Raw genomic sequence first — 15852 nt, forward strand, 5'->3', positions numbered from 1 at the left:
AAATTAAGTAGGGGTCATCATTTTTATTGCCAAGATACATTTTCCTAATGTTTTTACAGTGAAAAGTGCATACGAATTGCAAATTTTATGTAGAAACTATGTTTTCTATATATGAAAGTATAAAGAATATCTGTGGAAATATTGGTTATATATGAATTGGTTACTATTATTTAGAATTCTTAAAGTGGTAAAATAAATAAAAATGTTCTAGCATATTTTAAAAGGTAAAATCCCAAGGAAAATTGTGATGTGATATTTACTTTTAACTATGGCTCCTGTGAAGAGTCATACTCAATAATGTTAATCATTAAAGTCTTTGCATTTTATATTAAGAAATTAATATAACTGGTCAGAATTACCTTGTAAGAGTACAAAGCCTATGTAGAAATGGTTCTTACAATCTGATCTGAATTCTGATTTATTTTCCTTTAGGCCCACCGTTTTGCTTTAACTGCTTTGTTTTGCCACCTTTGAAGCAATTACTATACCATGAGTGTAGACTAGACATACCCTCAAATAATGACCTGTCATTGCAATATAAGCAGAATTCTATGCTATAAAATTTGAATCTACTATAAAGGCAATTAAAGTTTGAGGTGTATACAGTACTTTGTTAAAAAAAAACTGGTCCTTTCATGTTATGAAATAGAAAAATAGACCTAATGGGCTAGATAAGTCAAATGATAATTTGTTGCTATGATTTTTAAGTGATTCAAGCTAACCTCTATTCAACATATTTTTTAATAGGAGAAATATAATTACTATAAAGAAATATAATAAGTATAATCAATAATATAGATTGCTTATATTGCAGTCCCCTGGAAATGAGTTACCATTTGGTTAAATCCTAAGTTTGCTTGAATGTAGAAATTTATACTGCAACCTAAGGCTGTACAATCAATCCTGTACAATTAGCCAACTGCATTGCCTGTGGAAATGGCTGGCATGATGCTTGGTAGTGCCATGGGGTAGATTCAGAAAATTTCTAATCAAGTTCCACTTGTATCCAGAAAAAAAAATTCAGAAATCTCAGTCATGTGGCTTAAAAACAAATGTTCTTCATCACCTAGATTCTCTTTAACATTATAAAAATAAATAACACTCAGAGTATTCAATTAATGAGATAAGTTACCTGTCAGCTCCTCAACATGTTATCTTACGGCCTAGACATTTCTGAAAAGTTTGTGTTTAAAGCTTATTTATTGAATACTGGTGAAAAAATATAAAAGAAAAATGTCATGATTTACCTAGCCAGAAGAAGGTAAAAGGTACCTTTTAACATAATTTATGGTGTTACCCCTGAAGTGTTCATGAAATTAAAAGCTTATAATCCTAACTTCCACCCAGTTAATAGATATTTCCCCTTAGGAATACATTCCTCTCATAACTTTGTGCTTTATTTAAATCTTTTAAATTATAGCTTCTGTGGATAATGTCAACAATCTTTTCAAATCTGACTCAGTTAATTTAAGTTTCCAAGAAGTAGAAAATAACGTTATAAATTCAGAAGACATCATCAATTTATAACCCTGTGTGTAGGTGCTGTGAATTCTATGTAAAAATGTAAAAAGAGATGATTAAGCAAAATTATGTTTTCAGTCTCACCTGTTTTTAGAATCATTTGTAAAAAAGTAGATGGTAGAGAAAGGGATGTGATATCTTCCCTAATTTATAATATAAAAAGTCTTCATTTAAATCGCTCCCATAAATTATGCGAATACTTTTCACAGACCCTTTGAGCATTGGTGGCTTTCATCTAAAAATGACCCATTCATGTAACTTTGAAAATTCTACCTAAATGGATTAGTTGAAATGACATGATCTTGACACTTTCTTCATTTCTAAGTTCATGAGAATAAGCCAGAAAAGCATCTCCCAGAGTATTCCTTGTGCCTGTTTAAAGAAAACCTGTAATTTTAGGGAGAAAGGAAGAAAAACACAGAAAGCTCCATATATTCTATATAAAGTTCGTGGCCTCAGTATTTGAGATTCATAAAAAGGTTTAAAGGATTATCCAGCACTTCTGTTTGAACTGTTATACCAGATTTCTGTTTTGGTGTCTCTGGCTTGCTAATATCATCTATGATGTAAGAATTTCTTATTTTTCTCTCTGTTTTTCTGAAATCAACCATACAATTGAATTTTTCAGGTTGCTGAATATTTTATTAAATCTGTAACAGTCAGGAATTCTACTTACGGCTAATGCTGCCTCTCACTCAGCTTGTGGGTAATTTATAAATACTGATGCATGATACATGACATTTCAGTCACAGGCAATTTTATGCATCTGATAAAGTGTATCTTATAACAGACTCATGCATATTGAAAGAAACTCTTTATTATCAGTTTAACTACATTAATAGGTCACATTCCTTTCTTTCATAGGCTGCCAAAATGGCAAATTATGCCAAGTTTCAGAAAATGTGTGATCTCCTGTTTGTTATGTTTGCCGTGGTTTTTATCACCACACGACTGGGTATATTTCCTCTCTGGTGAGTATGCCAGTCTTCTTCCTGATAGAGCCACCCTTTCCAAATAAGCTTTCTGAACCATTTTCCTTTTGAATTTTACCATAAGTATTTAGAGGTTTAAATATATTGGGGGAGGGGAATACCTCAAGAAACTGCTTGATTTCTTCTTCCAGAAGAGGGTGGCACTCTTTACTAATGATTTCCACAGAATAGTTGGAAAAGGATGTGGCTTGCATGGGTTCTGAAGTCACAGAAAGCCATCGGTCATAGAAGGCACTAGTCTAGAATATGACTCAGGAACCTCAGCCATGAAGGTTGGAATTAAGAAAGAAACTGCAGTGTTGCAAACAAGTATATAACAGGAATCTCCTGTACCACGGGTTCACAAAGGGTTGTCCCTGGATTAGTGGCAGCAGCATCACCTGAGAACCTGTTAGAAATGCACATTCTTGACCCCACCCAAGACCCACTGAGTGAGCAACTCTGGAGATGAGTCCTGGCAGTGTGTTTTAATAAGCCTTCCTGATGATTCTGCTGCATGTTAGTTTGAAAACCACTATCCTAGAGAATTTGCATTAGCTATATACCATTCTAACCAAATAGTCTTTGAATTCTTTTCAAAGTCTCTTCCAGCTTTGTGTTACTTGGCAAATATGCCTTTCATGTTTCTTCCAACTTACTGAAGAAAAATGTTGACCAAGAGGGATTCCTTGTCCACCCCTGAAGAATTTCTTTAGATTGACCTCAGTTCCCCAAACACCAGTCTTCCTGTATGATTTTTCTACTCATTACTAAGCCTTCTAACTGTTAGATTGTCATGCCTGCTATTTCCCCACCTTGGTTAAGGTATATAAAAGAGTTTTGTCAAAGGTCTTAAGGAATTCAGGATTTATTCTGTTGAGTCACTCCCTGCACAGATAGAGGCAGAGTCAGGAAAAGAATGTGAAGTTGGATTTTAGAAAACCTTTGCTGACTCCTGGGTCTTCATTCTAAGTACTTGCCCCCATCTGTGTGATTAGCCATCTACAACAGTAAGCTCACCAGTCTAGAATATCCATTCTTTGCGTTTTCCATATTGTTTAGGCGTGGACTTTAAAATTCCAATGAACTACCATTTTCTGTGTGTATTTAGTGAAAATTTACTGGGCATTTGCTGCGTTACTAGCACTGGGATGGTACTGGTAATGCTGATAATTCAGTCAGACATAGGGCTGCCCTTGGGGTACTTGCAGTTGAATTCCTACAGATCCTTTTAATATTCTGGTTTATAATTTGGGGTATGGGGTGGGGGAGGCCAGAGATTATAAATTTTTTTTCCAAACATTTACTGGACATAGGTAACATCGATGGATTATCAATATTTAAATAGTTTTGTTGCACTTACTGAGCAACTCTGTTGGCTAAATTATACATTATAGCAAATAGAGTATTTGTGTGAAATAGTGACTCACCTGTGGAGGGTAAAGTGTAATGGAGGTAGATTAGACTTTAGTTTTAAGAAGCATTTCACAGACCTATTTCTCCTTCAAAGACTGTGCTTTAGGTAGAAGAAACAAAATTATTTCCCCTGCCCTATATTCCTTTTTGTTTTCAACCCATTTCTTTGTATTCACCAACAATATCTTCCAGGTTCCTCTTGACTATATTTGAATTCATCGTGAGTCATCAGAATATTGGTAGTTGATGGGTTTAGTAACAGTTGGCTTATTGTCTGTTGTATAATCAATCCATGGTCCTCAAAGACAGCATACACCATGATTAGCCTTTTAAGAACCATGCACTGCTCCTCCAGACTTCTCTTCCAGTCACAATACATCCTTCTAGAACAACCCTGTCCAACAGAAATATAATGCAGGATTTATAGTAACACAATATTTTCTAGTAGCCATACTAAAAGTTTTTTTTTAAAGATGAAAGGTGATATTCACTTAAATAACATATTTAACTCAGTATATTCAAAATAGTATTTTTTTTTTAAGACAGAGTCTTAAAAAAACCTGCCGTGTCGCCTAGATTGCAGTGCAGTGGCACAATCTCGGCTCACTGCAATCTCTGCCTCCCAGGTTCAGGTGATTCTTCGGCCTCAAGTAGCTGAGACTATAGCACGTGCCACCACGCCTGGTGTAATTTTAATTTTTTTTTTTTTTTTTTTTTAGAGAAACAGGGTTTCACCATGTTGGCCAGGCTGGTCTCAAACTCCTGACCTCAAGTGATCCACCCGCCTTGGCCTCCCAAAGTGCTGGGATTACAGGCGTGAGCCACCATACCCGGCCCAAAATACTATTTAACATTATCAACACATTAATATTAAAATGTTTTGAGTATCTACATTCTTTTAATTTATATTAAATCTTTGAAATTCAGTGTATATTTCACATTACCACACATCTAGATTTAGTTTAACTACATTTCAAATGCTCAGGAGCCACATGTGGCTCGCTTATTGGACAGTGCAGTTCCAGAAAAGAACACCTATCACAGTCTTTTACAGTGACCAGATTCTACACATTTTCTGGGGTCTGAGTATCTTGTTTGACATTCTTAAGTTTGCTGTTTGCTACATCTGTACGAGTCAGGAGAGTATACTGGTTAGCTGGGACGTTTGGACCAGTGTGCGTGGGTTCAAATCCTGCCTCCACTGCTTAACACCTTTGTGCTGAAGTTTCCTCATCTCTTAAATAGAAATGATGATGATGCCCAATCACAGCATTGTTGTAAATATTAAGTGATTTTATGTCTCTATAGAGCTAAGAAACATGTCAGATTCATAGTAATTGTTATGTAAGTATTGGCTTGTTAAGTGAGATTATTTATTCAACATGAAAAGAGAGACCTCTTAGGAAATGAGTAAGAAAAAAAGAACAATAACTCAATAGAAGTGTTTGGAGTGGCTCTGAACTGGCACAGTTCAGAAAAATATAAATGACAAAATTATAGAAAGATTTAACCTCACCATAAGTAAAGAAAGCAAATTGTAGCTTCTGGAAATACAGTCATGTACCATATAGCTACGCTTCGTGGCCAATGATGGACCGCATATATGACAGTGATCCTACAAGATTATAATGGACCTAAGAAGTTCGTATGACAGCATCATAGCACAGTGCATTCATTACTGATGTATTTGTGTTGATGCTGCTGTCAACAAACCTATTGCACTGCCAGTCACTCCTCATTCTTCCCTCCTATAATCCCCTGGCAATCACTAACCTGCTTTCTGTCTCTGTGAACTTACATTTTGTGGTCATTTTATATAAATGGTTTCATGCAATATGTGATCTTTTGTAACTGAGTTCTTTCTGTTTCCTGATGTTTTCACGGTTTATCCATGTTGTAGCATATATCAGTACTTCATTGTTTCTTATTGGTGAATAATATTTTATTGTATGGATATACCACATTTTATTTATCTGTTTATCAGGTGGCAGACTTCAGGATTGTTTCCACTGTTTAGCTATTGTTAATAATGCTGCTATTAATGTTTGCATACAAGATGTTGTGTGAACACACATTTTCAATTTTCATAGGCATATGCTTAGGAATGGAATTGCTGGATTACATTGTAACTCTAACTTTTTGAAGAACAACCAAATGTTCTTTTTCTTTAGAGCTAGAACAAAAGTTAAAAAAAAAAAAACAGGGTCTCGCTCTGTTGGCCTGGCTGGGCTACAATGGTGCCATCATAGCTCATTGAAGCCTTGAACTCCTAGGCTCAAGTGATTCTCCTGCCTCAGCTTCTCGAGTGTCTAGGACTACAGGTACATGCCACAATACCTAGCTGATTTATTTATTTGTAGAGACAGGGTCTCACTACATTGCCTAGGCTAGACTTGAACTCCTGGCCTCAAGCGATCCTCCAGCCTAGGCTTCCCAAAGTGCTGGTATTACAGGTATGAGCCACTGCACCCCACCCACCAAACTCTTTTACAAAGTTGCAGCATCATTTGACATCTGACCAACAATGTATGAAAGTTCTACTTTCTCCATTTCCTTGCCAACACCTACTATTTTTTGTATTGTATTCATTTTAGTGAGTATTAAATGGTATCTTATTGTAGTTTTAATTTGCATTTCAAATTATTTACCCGTTTGTAATTTGGTTATTTGTCTTTTTATTGTTGTCAAAGTTTATGTATGATTATATATCTGAATGATGAATATAATAATGTATCTGATATATAAAGGACTTACCCAATATATAATTTGCAAATGCTTTTTCCCTTACTGAGGGTTGCATTTCACTTCCTTGATGATGTCCTTTGAAGCACAAAAGCTTTTAGATTTGATAAAGTTTGTCTCTTTTTTCTTTTGTCACCTGTGTTTTTGACGTCATAAGAAACCATTGTCAAATCCAAGGTCATGAAGATTTACTCCTATTTTTTTTTCCTAGGAGTTTTCTAGTTTTAACTCTTCCATTTAGGTCTATGCTCTGTTTTGGGGTGATTTTTGTGTATGGTGGAAGGTAGGTATCCAAGTTCATTCTTGTGTGTGTGGGTATTCAGTCATCCCCACACCATTTCTCGATTGGCTATTGATTTTATTATGATCATCTTCAGCACATAACTCTAACGAAGCGAACTTGTGTTTGTCACATTCCTCATTTACTGCCCTTTACTGGCTTTAATTCATTTCCACTTCTTAGCATCACACTATATTTTATCTGTGGCCTGCTTCCTAGGTTGACTCATTCGTCCTGCCTGGGAACTCTTCATCCTGTCTAATAAGCCAAGAGGTGAGACACATTTGCACAGCCCTTTCCTCTTCTCTCCAAGCTGGGACGCTATCCAAGGGAGTGTTGATTATTTCTGTCCAGAGGACATCTGGGATGCAACCCTCCCACACACAGGCCACCAAAACTGATCTCTCCACTGTTCCTTCCTGATGATATCACTGTCCTCTGTGGTCTCCCTGTGTAGATGGTTCCAGCCAATGCTGGCCTTGCTGTTCCTAGGACATGACTTACCCCAGAAAGTGCAATTTTTATATCCACTCTGTGCTGCTGTTGGCCCTGCTAACCTGTTTAATGACCCTATTTTGAAGGGGAGGATAAAGAAAGTGGCAACTCCTCCTCTAGCCCATCACTACACTGCCCACAGCCTCACCACAGAATTCCTTGCTTTGCTTTTTCTTGTTCACAGTCTTTCCTGGATTGTGAGATAAGTAGAATATGATGTGGGAAGAGACCTTTGTTGTCAAATAATTCAGCCACCACATGAATAATTCCAGTGGAAGGAAACCCTGCACCTCTAAAGACAGTCCCTTCCAGTTGCACAGTGGCCATTATTAGAGAGTTCTGCCCCAGGCTGTCACAGTTTACCTCCCAATACTTTCTGCGTTTTTGTCCTAGTTCTGACCCTGGAACTATATACAGTGTCTAATTCCTGTTCTATACCTCAGCCCAGCAAATATTCGGGGGAAAAAAAAAAATTCTTACTCCCCCCTTTCCTGTTATCTTCATCAAGATAAACATTGTAAATTCCTTCAGTCACCTTTTTCTCTGGCTTTCATGCTGGTCTTTTCTGATTCTGAATTTTATTGTATCAAATCATCTGGGAACATTACATCAGTTCTTCAAAATGTAGTTTTCTCTACTATTTGTCTTAATAATACCTTGTTATTTTGAATCAGTATTTGTATGATTATATCATATAATGACTGTGAAATAATCTTGCTAATACTGTTATGGGTTTCCTTCAGGTACGTGTGATGATAATCTTTGTAGAAGCATCATCTTCTCACATTTTGCTAACATATGAAACTCTGAAATTGTAACTTCATAATATGACCATCCTGGAAGCCAAGATAATGTGTCTTTATTTCCTGTTCTCGGTAACAACATTCTTCTTCCATAATTACATAGTTTTTTGCTAAAACCTGAGCAAACATATGAATAGGTTTACTATATCAAGAGTTTTACTGCTTTACCAGTTTTATCAAATAATCAAATATTTAGTGGGTCACTCAGAATTTATCTGGTAGGAATTCTTTCTTTTTTTTTTTTTTTTTTTTTTTTGAGACGGAGTCTGGCTCTGTCGCCCAGGCTGGAGTGCAGTGGTGCTATCTCGGCTCACTGCAAGCTCCGCCTCCCGGGTTTACGCCATTCTCCTGCCTCAGCCACCCGAGTAGCTGGGACTACAGGTGCCCGCCACCTCGCCCGGCTAATTTTTTTGTATTTTTAGTAGAGACGGGGTTTCATTGTGTTAGCCAGGATGGTCTCGATCTCCTGACCTCGTGATCCGCCCGTCTCGGCCTCCCAAAGTGCTGGGATTACAGGCTTGAGCCACCGCGCCCGGCCAGGAATTCTTTCTTAACACATCCTTAGATAATTTGATTGTTCTTTTATTAAATGACATCTGTGGAATCAGGTAGTTTCATTGTTGATATAATTAACAGCAGACTTTCTTATCAGTATCTCCTTCAAATACATACTTATTTTTCCCAGATGGTGCTGTATATAGTCAAGATCAAATTTTAGCCAAGTCTTTATTTATCATATACTTCTAAAGATTTGGGTTTGTAGTCAGTATTTAAAAGCTTCAATAATATATATTGGATACTTGTTGCACTACTATTACCAAACAAGCAATCGCTGGTGCCCCACTGACTTGCCATCACTCAAAGTGTTAAAAGTTTAAATATTTTCTCTTGTATTTAAATTTCTGGAAAGTCGTGTCTAGTTAGCTCTCCTCAACTCAAAAATCTATGCGTTTTAGCCGTTACTTTGTAGTCACACAGTCAATGATCTGATCCTTTTTGAGAGTAAATCTACGCATCATTGTAAGCTGTTAAAATTTTCATTGATCTGCAACTCTCTCTTATAGTCCACTTATATGTAATCTCTACGTTCCTAACAATTTCCCATAAAAGCTGTGGTTTTAATATGGCATAGATTGTACTCAAACTCATAACATCCATCAACAGTGCCTTACAGTGCCCACTCAGTAAGTATTTGTTGAGTTAATTAGGTACTCTTTAATTATAAACGGTCTCATGTCCATTTTCTTATTTGATTTCCTTAAATCTTTGTTAAGTAAGATAGGTGCGATTTCTCCCTTAATACACAGAGAAAGCAGATTCATCTAGTCAATGATTCACTGGGCTCTCTGGACTCTGGTCTCCTAATATCAGTTCAATTCAGCAAGTACTTACTATGTTCCATTTGTTCTTTCTACAATGCAATATTCTCTTCTTTAAGGCCATAAAGCATTTGATAAGATACATAGTTGGTGGTAGTTCAATAAAAAAAAAAAAAAGAGTCATTTAAAAATGATTGCCTCTGTCATTCTGCCCCAGTCAAGATAACATATTGCAAACATCATCATCTATCAGCGATACATTAGAATCTGGTAAAGAAAGGAGCAAATTCACAAAGATGCTGAAAGAGAAGTGGCATGGTACAGTGGCTAGAAAGGCTGCTTGTTTTGAGTCAGATTTCTCCTCCCACACTGTCTGAAGACCAGATGTGTGATTTCTCTGCAACTGTGTCCTCATTGGTAAAATAATGGTAAATAGTCTACCTACCCTATGTCCTCATTGGTAAAAATAATGGTGAATAGTCTACCTACCTTACCAGAAATATTAAGGATCAAGTGTAATAGTATTTTACGAACTATAAAATACTTCATAAATATTAGGCATTTTTCAAAATATGCTGTTACTGTTAAATATATAAATTCCCATTATAGCCAAGTGGTCTGAAGTTTTTATTACATTTTATAGCTTCCCACTAGTCTGTATTAAGGAACCATGACCATAGATCTGAAATAAAATTCTAAAATGGTCTATCCAATTATGAGACTTAAACTGTCTCCCTTTAGTGGCTTCTGTTCTCAGTAGTCAGTGAGCATGTAATATTGAAACTGTACTGGTTTACCGTATTCTCACAAATCCCAAGTGAATGGGCATACCACTATCTCCAGAACCTCTTTCCGTGGCCAGATAATGATTTTCCACATCTCCAGTCATGTCCCATGAAGTGCCAGGGCCTTGGCTACAGGAGGGTTAGAGTCAAATATGTACCTTTACTGGTCAGCTACTGTTCGGACAGAAGCTTCTGCCTTCTCAGAATGTTGCTTTCTGTTGATCGCTTCACTGAAAAGTAGGGGAATTATCTGTGAATTTGTTCTCTCTGAAGATTTCTACAATTAAAAAAAAAAAAAAAAATTGACCAGGTGCGGTGACTCACGCCTATAATCCCAGGACTTTGGGAGGCCAAGGTGGGCGGATCACGAGGTCAGGAGTTCGAGACCAGCCTGACCAACATGGTGAAACCCCATCTCTACTAAAAATACAAAAATTAGCCTGGTGTGATTAGCCGGGTGTGGTGGCATGCGCCTTATAATCCCAGCTACTCAGGAGGCTGAGGCAGGAGAATCACTTGAACCCGGGAGGTGGAGGTTGCAGTGAGCCGAGATCGTGCCATTGCACTCCAGCCTGGCAACAGAGTGAGACTCTGTCTCAAAAAAAAAAAACAAAAAACCAAAACAAAAAAGTTACAGAGGAGACTCAATCATCCTTTTACCATTTTCCATGATAAGATTTGAAATTCATATAGACACGCAGGAGAAGATTTTTTTTTATCTGATTTATTTTTCAAGATGTATTTTACCAAAGTGGCATGGCTTATATGCTTTTCTGAATTGTTGATAAGGAACAGATTAGTCGCAGACTTCACACATTTGAAAAACCTGACTTTTTTTTCATGCAATCCCTCAACAAATTTGCTCTGAAATTTGCCTTGGTGCTGGTCTATGTTAAATATATTAGAAAGATTTGAAGGATGAAACCTGGTATCTTTTGGACATAAGGTGTTTTGGTGTGTTTTCGTAATTCTTACATCTATCAGCATTGGTTAACACCTTTACAGGATGTGGAAGAGTTAGATGGAAATAATGTGTGTTGAGATGTCTCTTTCAGATGAACATAAAAATTTTAATGTAATTTTAGGATTGAAGGTCTGGACCAGAGGTCAACAAAGTATGGCCTGTGGGACAAAGCAGCCCACTGCCTGTTTGTATCAGTAAAGTTTTATTGGAACACAACCTTGCCATCTATTAATATTGTCTTTGGCTGCTTTCTGCTACAGTGGCATGGCTGAGTAGTTGTGACAGGGTTATGCCGCATAAAGCCTAAAGCATTTGCTCTCTGGTCCTTTGCAGAAGAGACTTGCCAACTTTCTGGCTAGGCCATTAAAAATTAGTCTTGTGAGTAATAATAAGGCAGTGGGTGGAGTGAAGTACTAAATGCATTCAGCCTTGGAATAGTCTTTAAAACTGTTGTCCACTTTAGGCAAAAAAAAAAAAAAAAAAAAAAAAAAAAAAAAAAAAAACATGCAATTACTCTTTTTTTTCTTTTTTTTGAGATGGAGTCTTGCTCTGTCACCCAGGCTGGAGTGCAATGGCGCAATCTCGGCTCACTGCAACCTCCGCCTCCTGAGTTCAAGTGATTCTCCTGCCTCAGCCTCTCGAGTAGCTGGGATTACAGGCACCCGCCACCACACCCAGCTAATTTTTGTATTTTTAGTAGAGATGGGATTTCACCAGGTTGACCAGGCTGGTCTTGAACTCCTGACCTCAGGCAATTACTCCTAATATTGGGAAGGGAGAACAGAATATGCTCTTGATTAAGCAGTCTTTTTCCTTTTGTGACTTGAATCAACAAAAAAATGCATTGTCACCGGCCGGGCGTGGTGGCTCACGTCTGTAATCCCAGCACTTTGGGAGGCTGAGGAGGACAGATTACCTGAGGTCAGGAGTTCGAGACTGGCCTGGCCAACATGGTGAAACCCCATCTCTACTAAAATTACAAAAATAAGCTGGGTGTGGTGGCACATGCCTATAATCCCAGCTACTCTAAAGGCTGAGGCAGGATAATTGCCAGAACCTGGGAGGCAGAGGTTGCAATGAGCCAAGATCGTGCCACTGCATTCCAGCCTGGCCAACAGAGCAAGACTCTGTCTCAAAAAAAAAAAAAAAAAAAGGTGCATTGTCCTAGTAACGCTTTCTGTAGAGAATTAATGTATTAAGTGTTCCTTCCCTCCTTCCCAATCCCTGCAGAGAAGCCTTTACTGGGGGAAGAGAAAAAAACAAAAAGATTGTTTGCTCAAGGCATTATAAGATGTGTTTATCATCTAGGGAGAAAATTCAGTATGACCATTTGCTCTGTTTTAAAAATATCTGAGTGTTGTAATAAAGTCTCATGCTAGGACCAGAGATTTGAAAATTGTGTATTTGACCAGGCATCTCACTTACTTGAGAGAACTGATACTTTATGGAAAATCCTAGAGCAGATGAAGAACCATCGTCAACTATGTTTCTATTTGCTTAGGCTGTTATATAGCACAGTTATGTACCGGGCTAGTGCTCTCCATCCTCACTTCCCATCACCTCCCTGACTTTAGTCTTGGGTCTCTCCTGCCAACTTTCCACTCCCATCCATGCTGAGCTCCTTCTCAACTGTCCTAACCTCAGCCTTGGACTGCTGTGTGCCTGCCCTTTGCCTTCTTGCCTGTGTGGTGGACCAGTACCATAACCATCCCAGAAACCTTCCCTGCACAATCCCAGAGCGCAGGGCTCTGTGGTGCTGTCAGAGCAGGCCACCCTGGCCGTGTCCTTGCATTGGCAGAACCTCTTCCATGCCTCTGGTGGCAGTGTTGCCAAGGAGACAGAACCACAGGATCATTGGCATCCCTAGAATCCTTCTGTTCCTTGTGAGGCTGTGTCTTATCATGTATTATCATTTAACTTTTCATGTCTTTGTGTCTTGTTTCCCAGACAAGAGAGCAAACACTTCACAAATTCCTCATAGACAAAGAATCATTTCTTCTTTATCGATCTGTTTATCGCACGTTACTGTGAGCCTGCTGTGCATCAGGCACAGTGTGGGTGTTGGGGATGTAGATATAGATTAGGTTATGTGCCCAGGAACAGCTAGCACTAAAAAACCATCAATAAATATTTGTTTAATGGAGAATGAAATTTTAGAGTTTCCCCTGCAGTTTGGCACAATCACGACTGAGATGTTGCAGCCCACGTGCATCTTTCCTTATGATGCGGAATCGGCCCAGCCGAAGAAGACGAAGACAACAGTGACTTAGTAGCTTTCAAAAGCAGGAGCATCCCAGCCACTGAATTGTTTTGATCAGATAGAAACAGATCAGATGGAGACAGTACTGCTTTTAATAAGTTTAGTAAGTCCTGCCTTTATCCACAACTGGTCATAAAACGGAAATGCTCAGTTGATAAAGTGGATTGTCAATGAATTGGAAATACATTTGTCAAATGTATTTGAAGAAAATCACAAAACAAGTAGGTCTACTAAAATGCAAACTCCAACTAGCTGTGACCAGCAGCCAGGTCTGAGGTTTTGATGATGGTGTGTTGTATGTTGGCTTCTGAGTGAAGAAAAGAGAGAGGGCAGCGTGGGAAGGGAAGGACAAAGGACATGTAGCAGGGGGTGGGAGATTATCTTGCCCCTTCCATGCAGTCATCCGAGGAAGAATTCTGGCATAACGATTTTAAATTCTGTGTGAGGGACCTGGTGAGTCGTCCCCAGCCACCCTTGGGGATTTCTCATCAGGCTTGTTGTCAATTAGGTGCCCAACCTCAAATTCGTAACAAACTCCATGTCTCTCAGGGCAAGTTGCAGCCACCAAATATAACTATCTTAAGTCCTTTTTTGAATGGACAACATGTAAACCCACATATAATTTTCACAAACAGTTGTGTCTTAGACTACTTTGTATTCTACGTAGTCTGAGGCCATGCATTAAAGAGACTTGTTGCAAAATATTTAGTTTGATTTGTTTGGCAACTAATACATTGTGTTGCGATCTATGAGTTATTCCAAAGTTATGAAGAAATGTAGAATCCAGGACTCATGAAAATATTTATTAAAATTGTTCCAAAAGGCCATTGGAAACATGTTCAATGAAATGATTCTGCGTACATTCCGTTTAAGAATGACCAGACTGGGCCGGGCGCGGTGGCTCAAGCCTGTAATCCCAGCACCTTGGGAGGCCGAGACGGGCGGATCACGAGGTCAGGAGATCGAGACCATCCTGGCTAACCGGGTGAAACCCCGTCTCTACTAAAAAATACAAAAAAAAAAAAACTAGCCGGGCGAGGTGGCGGGTGCCTGTAGTCCCAGCTACTCGGGTGGCTGAGGCAGGAGAATGGCGTAAACCCGGGAGGCGGAGCTTGCAGTGAGCTGAGATCTGGCCACTGCACTCCAGCCCGGGCGACAGAGCGAGACTCCGCCTCAAAAAAAAAAAAAAAAAAAAGAATGACCAGACTGAAACAATTGCAAATGCTTTTAAATTCTGAGCGATACAGAAGTACTGTTTTAATCACTTAATATTTTAGATGGTCTTTATAATTGAAATATAAATATAGCAAAATGCATCTAATGAAATGGAATTGTCTATTAGCTGTAATTCTACTACCCAGTAGTGCATGCTAATTAAATAGGGAAGTATTTGGCATTGTTTCCCAAAATAACATCCAGAAAGTGCCCTGAGTCACTTCTGTTCCAAACAAGCCTCCTACCTGCTAATTCTGTCATGCTCTGTTGTCATAACTGATGTTAATCTGAAGCAGCACAAGATTGTGAACCATCAAATAACAGTAAAATATTTTCAGTGGCTTTTTATTATACCTTTTGACTAACAATAAATGAACAAAACAAAATAAGGAAAAATGTCTAGTTATCGCTAAGTTAACCACAGTATTTCCATTAATCAAGACTTTAGTACACCAAATTTCCTAGTTTTTATCCTGTGGAAATATAAGGGTATTTTATCTTTTGTATGCTACTGAAGGACAAACATCATCATACAGCAATGAATGCTTTAAAGTGATGTTCAAGTATCATTTGACCATGGGAAGGGAAGGGCAAAGGAGAAATAGCAGGGGGTGGGATATTATCTTGCCCCTTCCATGCAGTCATCCAAGGAAGAGTTCTGGCATAACGATTTTAAATTCTGTATGAGGGACCTGGTGAGTTGTCCCCGGCAGCCACCCTTAAGGATTTCTCATCAGGCTTACTGTGTTATCAGTTAGGTGCCCGGTCTCAAATACGTAACAAACTCCATGTCTCTTAGTGAATTCAGAAGATACGTGAAGCACTGAAGGAATTTTTCTTTGTGTACAAGTTCCTTAAATTACGTCCCTTTCCTAGAATACTACATTATGTTAGGAGCACAGTTTGCCAAGTCAGCATGTCATGAAAAATGGTCAGAACCCTTTTTTATACATTGTCTACAATATATTGGAGAAATAAGTCAGTTGCTTCACAAAATAGGTTAAAGCTGCCGTGAAGAGGTAGGGAAGAAACAGAACCTGAATGTCTGTCTGAGCAATGAATTATTCATGGAACTTGACCC

General features: G+C 38.3%; 2 protein-coding genes across 2 annotated transcripts in view; both read left to right on the forward strand.

The window, feature by feature from the left end:
• The window catches only part of CERS6 (ceramide synthase 6), a 312767-nt gene that overhangs the window by 255058 nt on the left and 41857 nt on the right, over nt 1-15852 (forward strand). The window contains 1 exon segment of the mRNA NM_001266123.2: nt 2386-2492. Coding sequence (NP_001253052.1) covers nt 2386-2492 — 107 coding nt within the window.
• NOSTRIN (nitric oxide synthase trafficking) overlaps nt 1-15852 on the forward strand; it is a 312960-nt gene that overhangs the window by 165453 nt on the left and 131655 nt on the right. The window lies entirely within an intron of this gene.

This window comes from Macaca mulatta, chromosome 12 (assembly GCF_049350105.2).
Source record: "Macaca mulatta isolate MMU2019108-1 chromosome 12, T2T-MMU8v2.0, whole genome shotgun sequence".
Taxonomy (NCBI): domain Eukaryota; kingdom Metazoa; phylum Chordata; class Mammalia; order Primates; family Cercopithecidae; genus Macaca; species Macaca mulatta.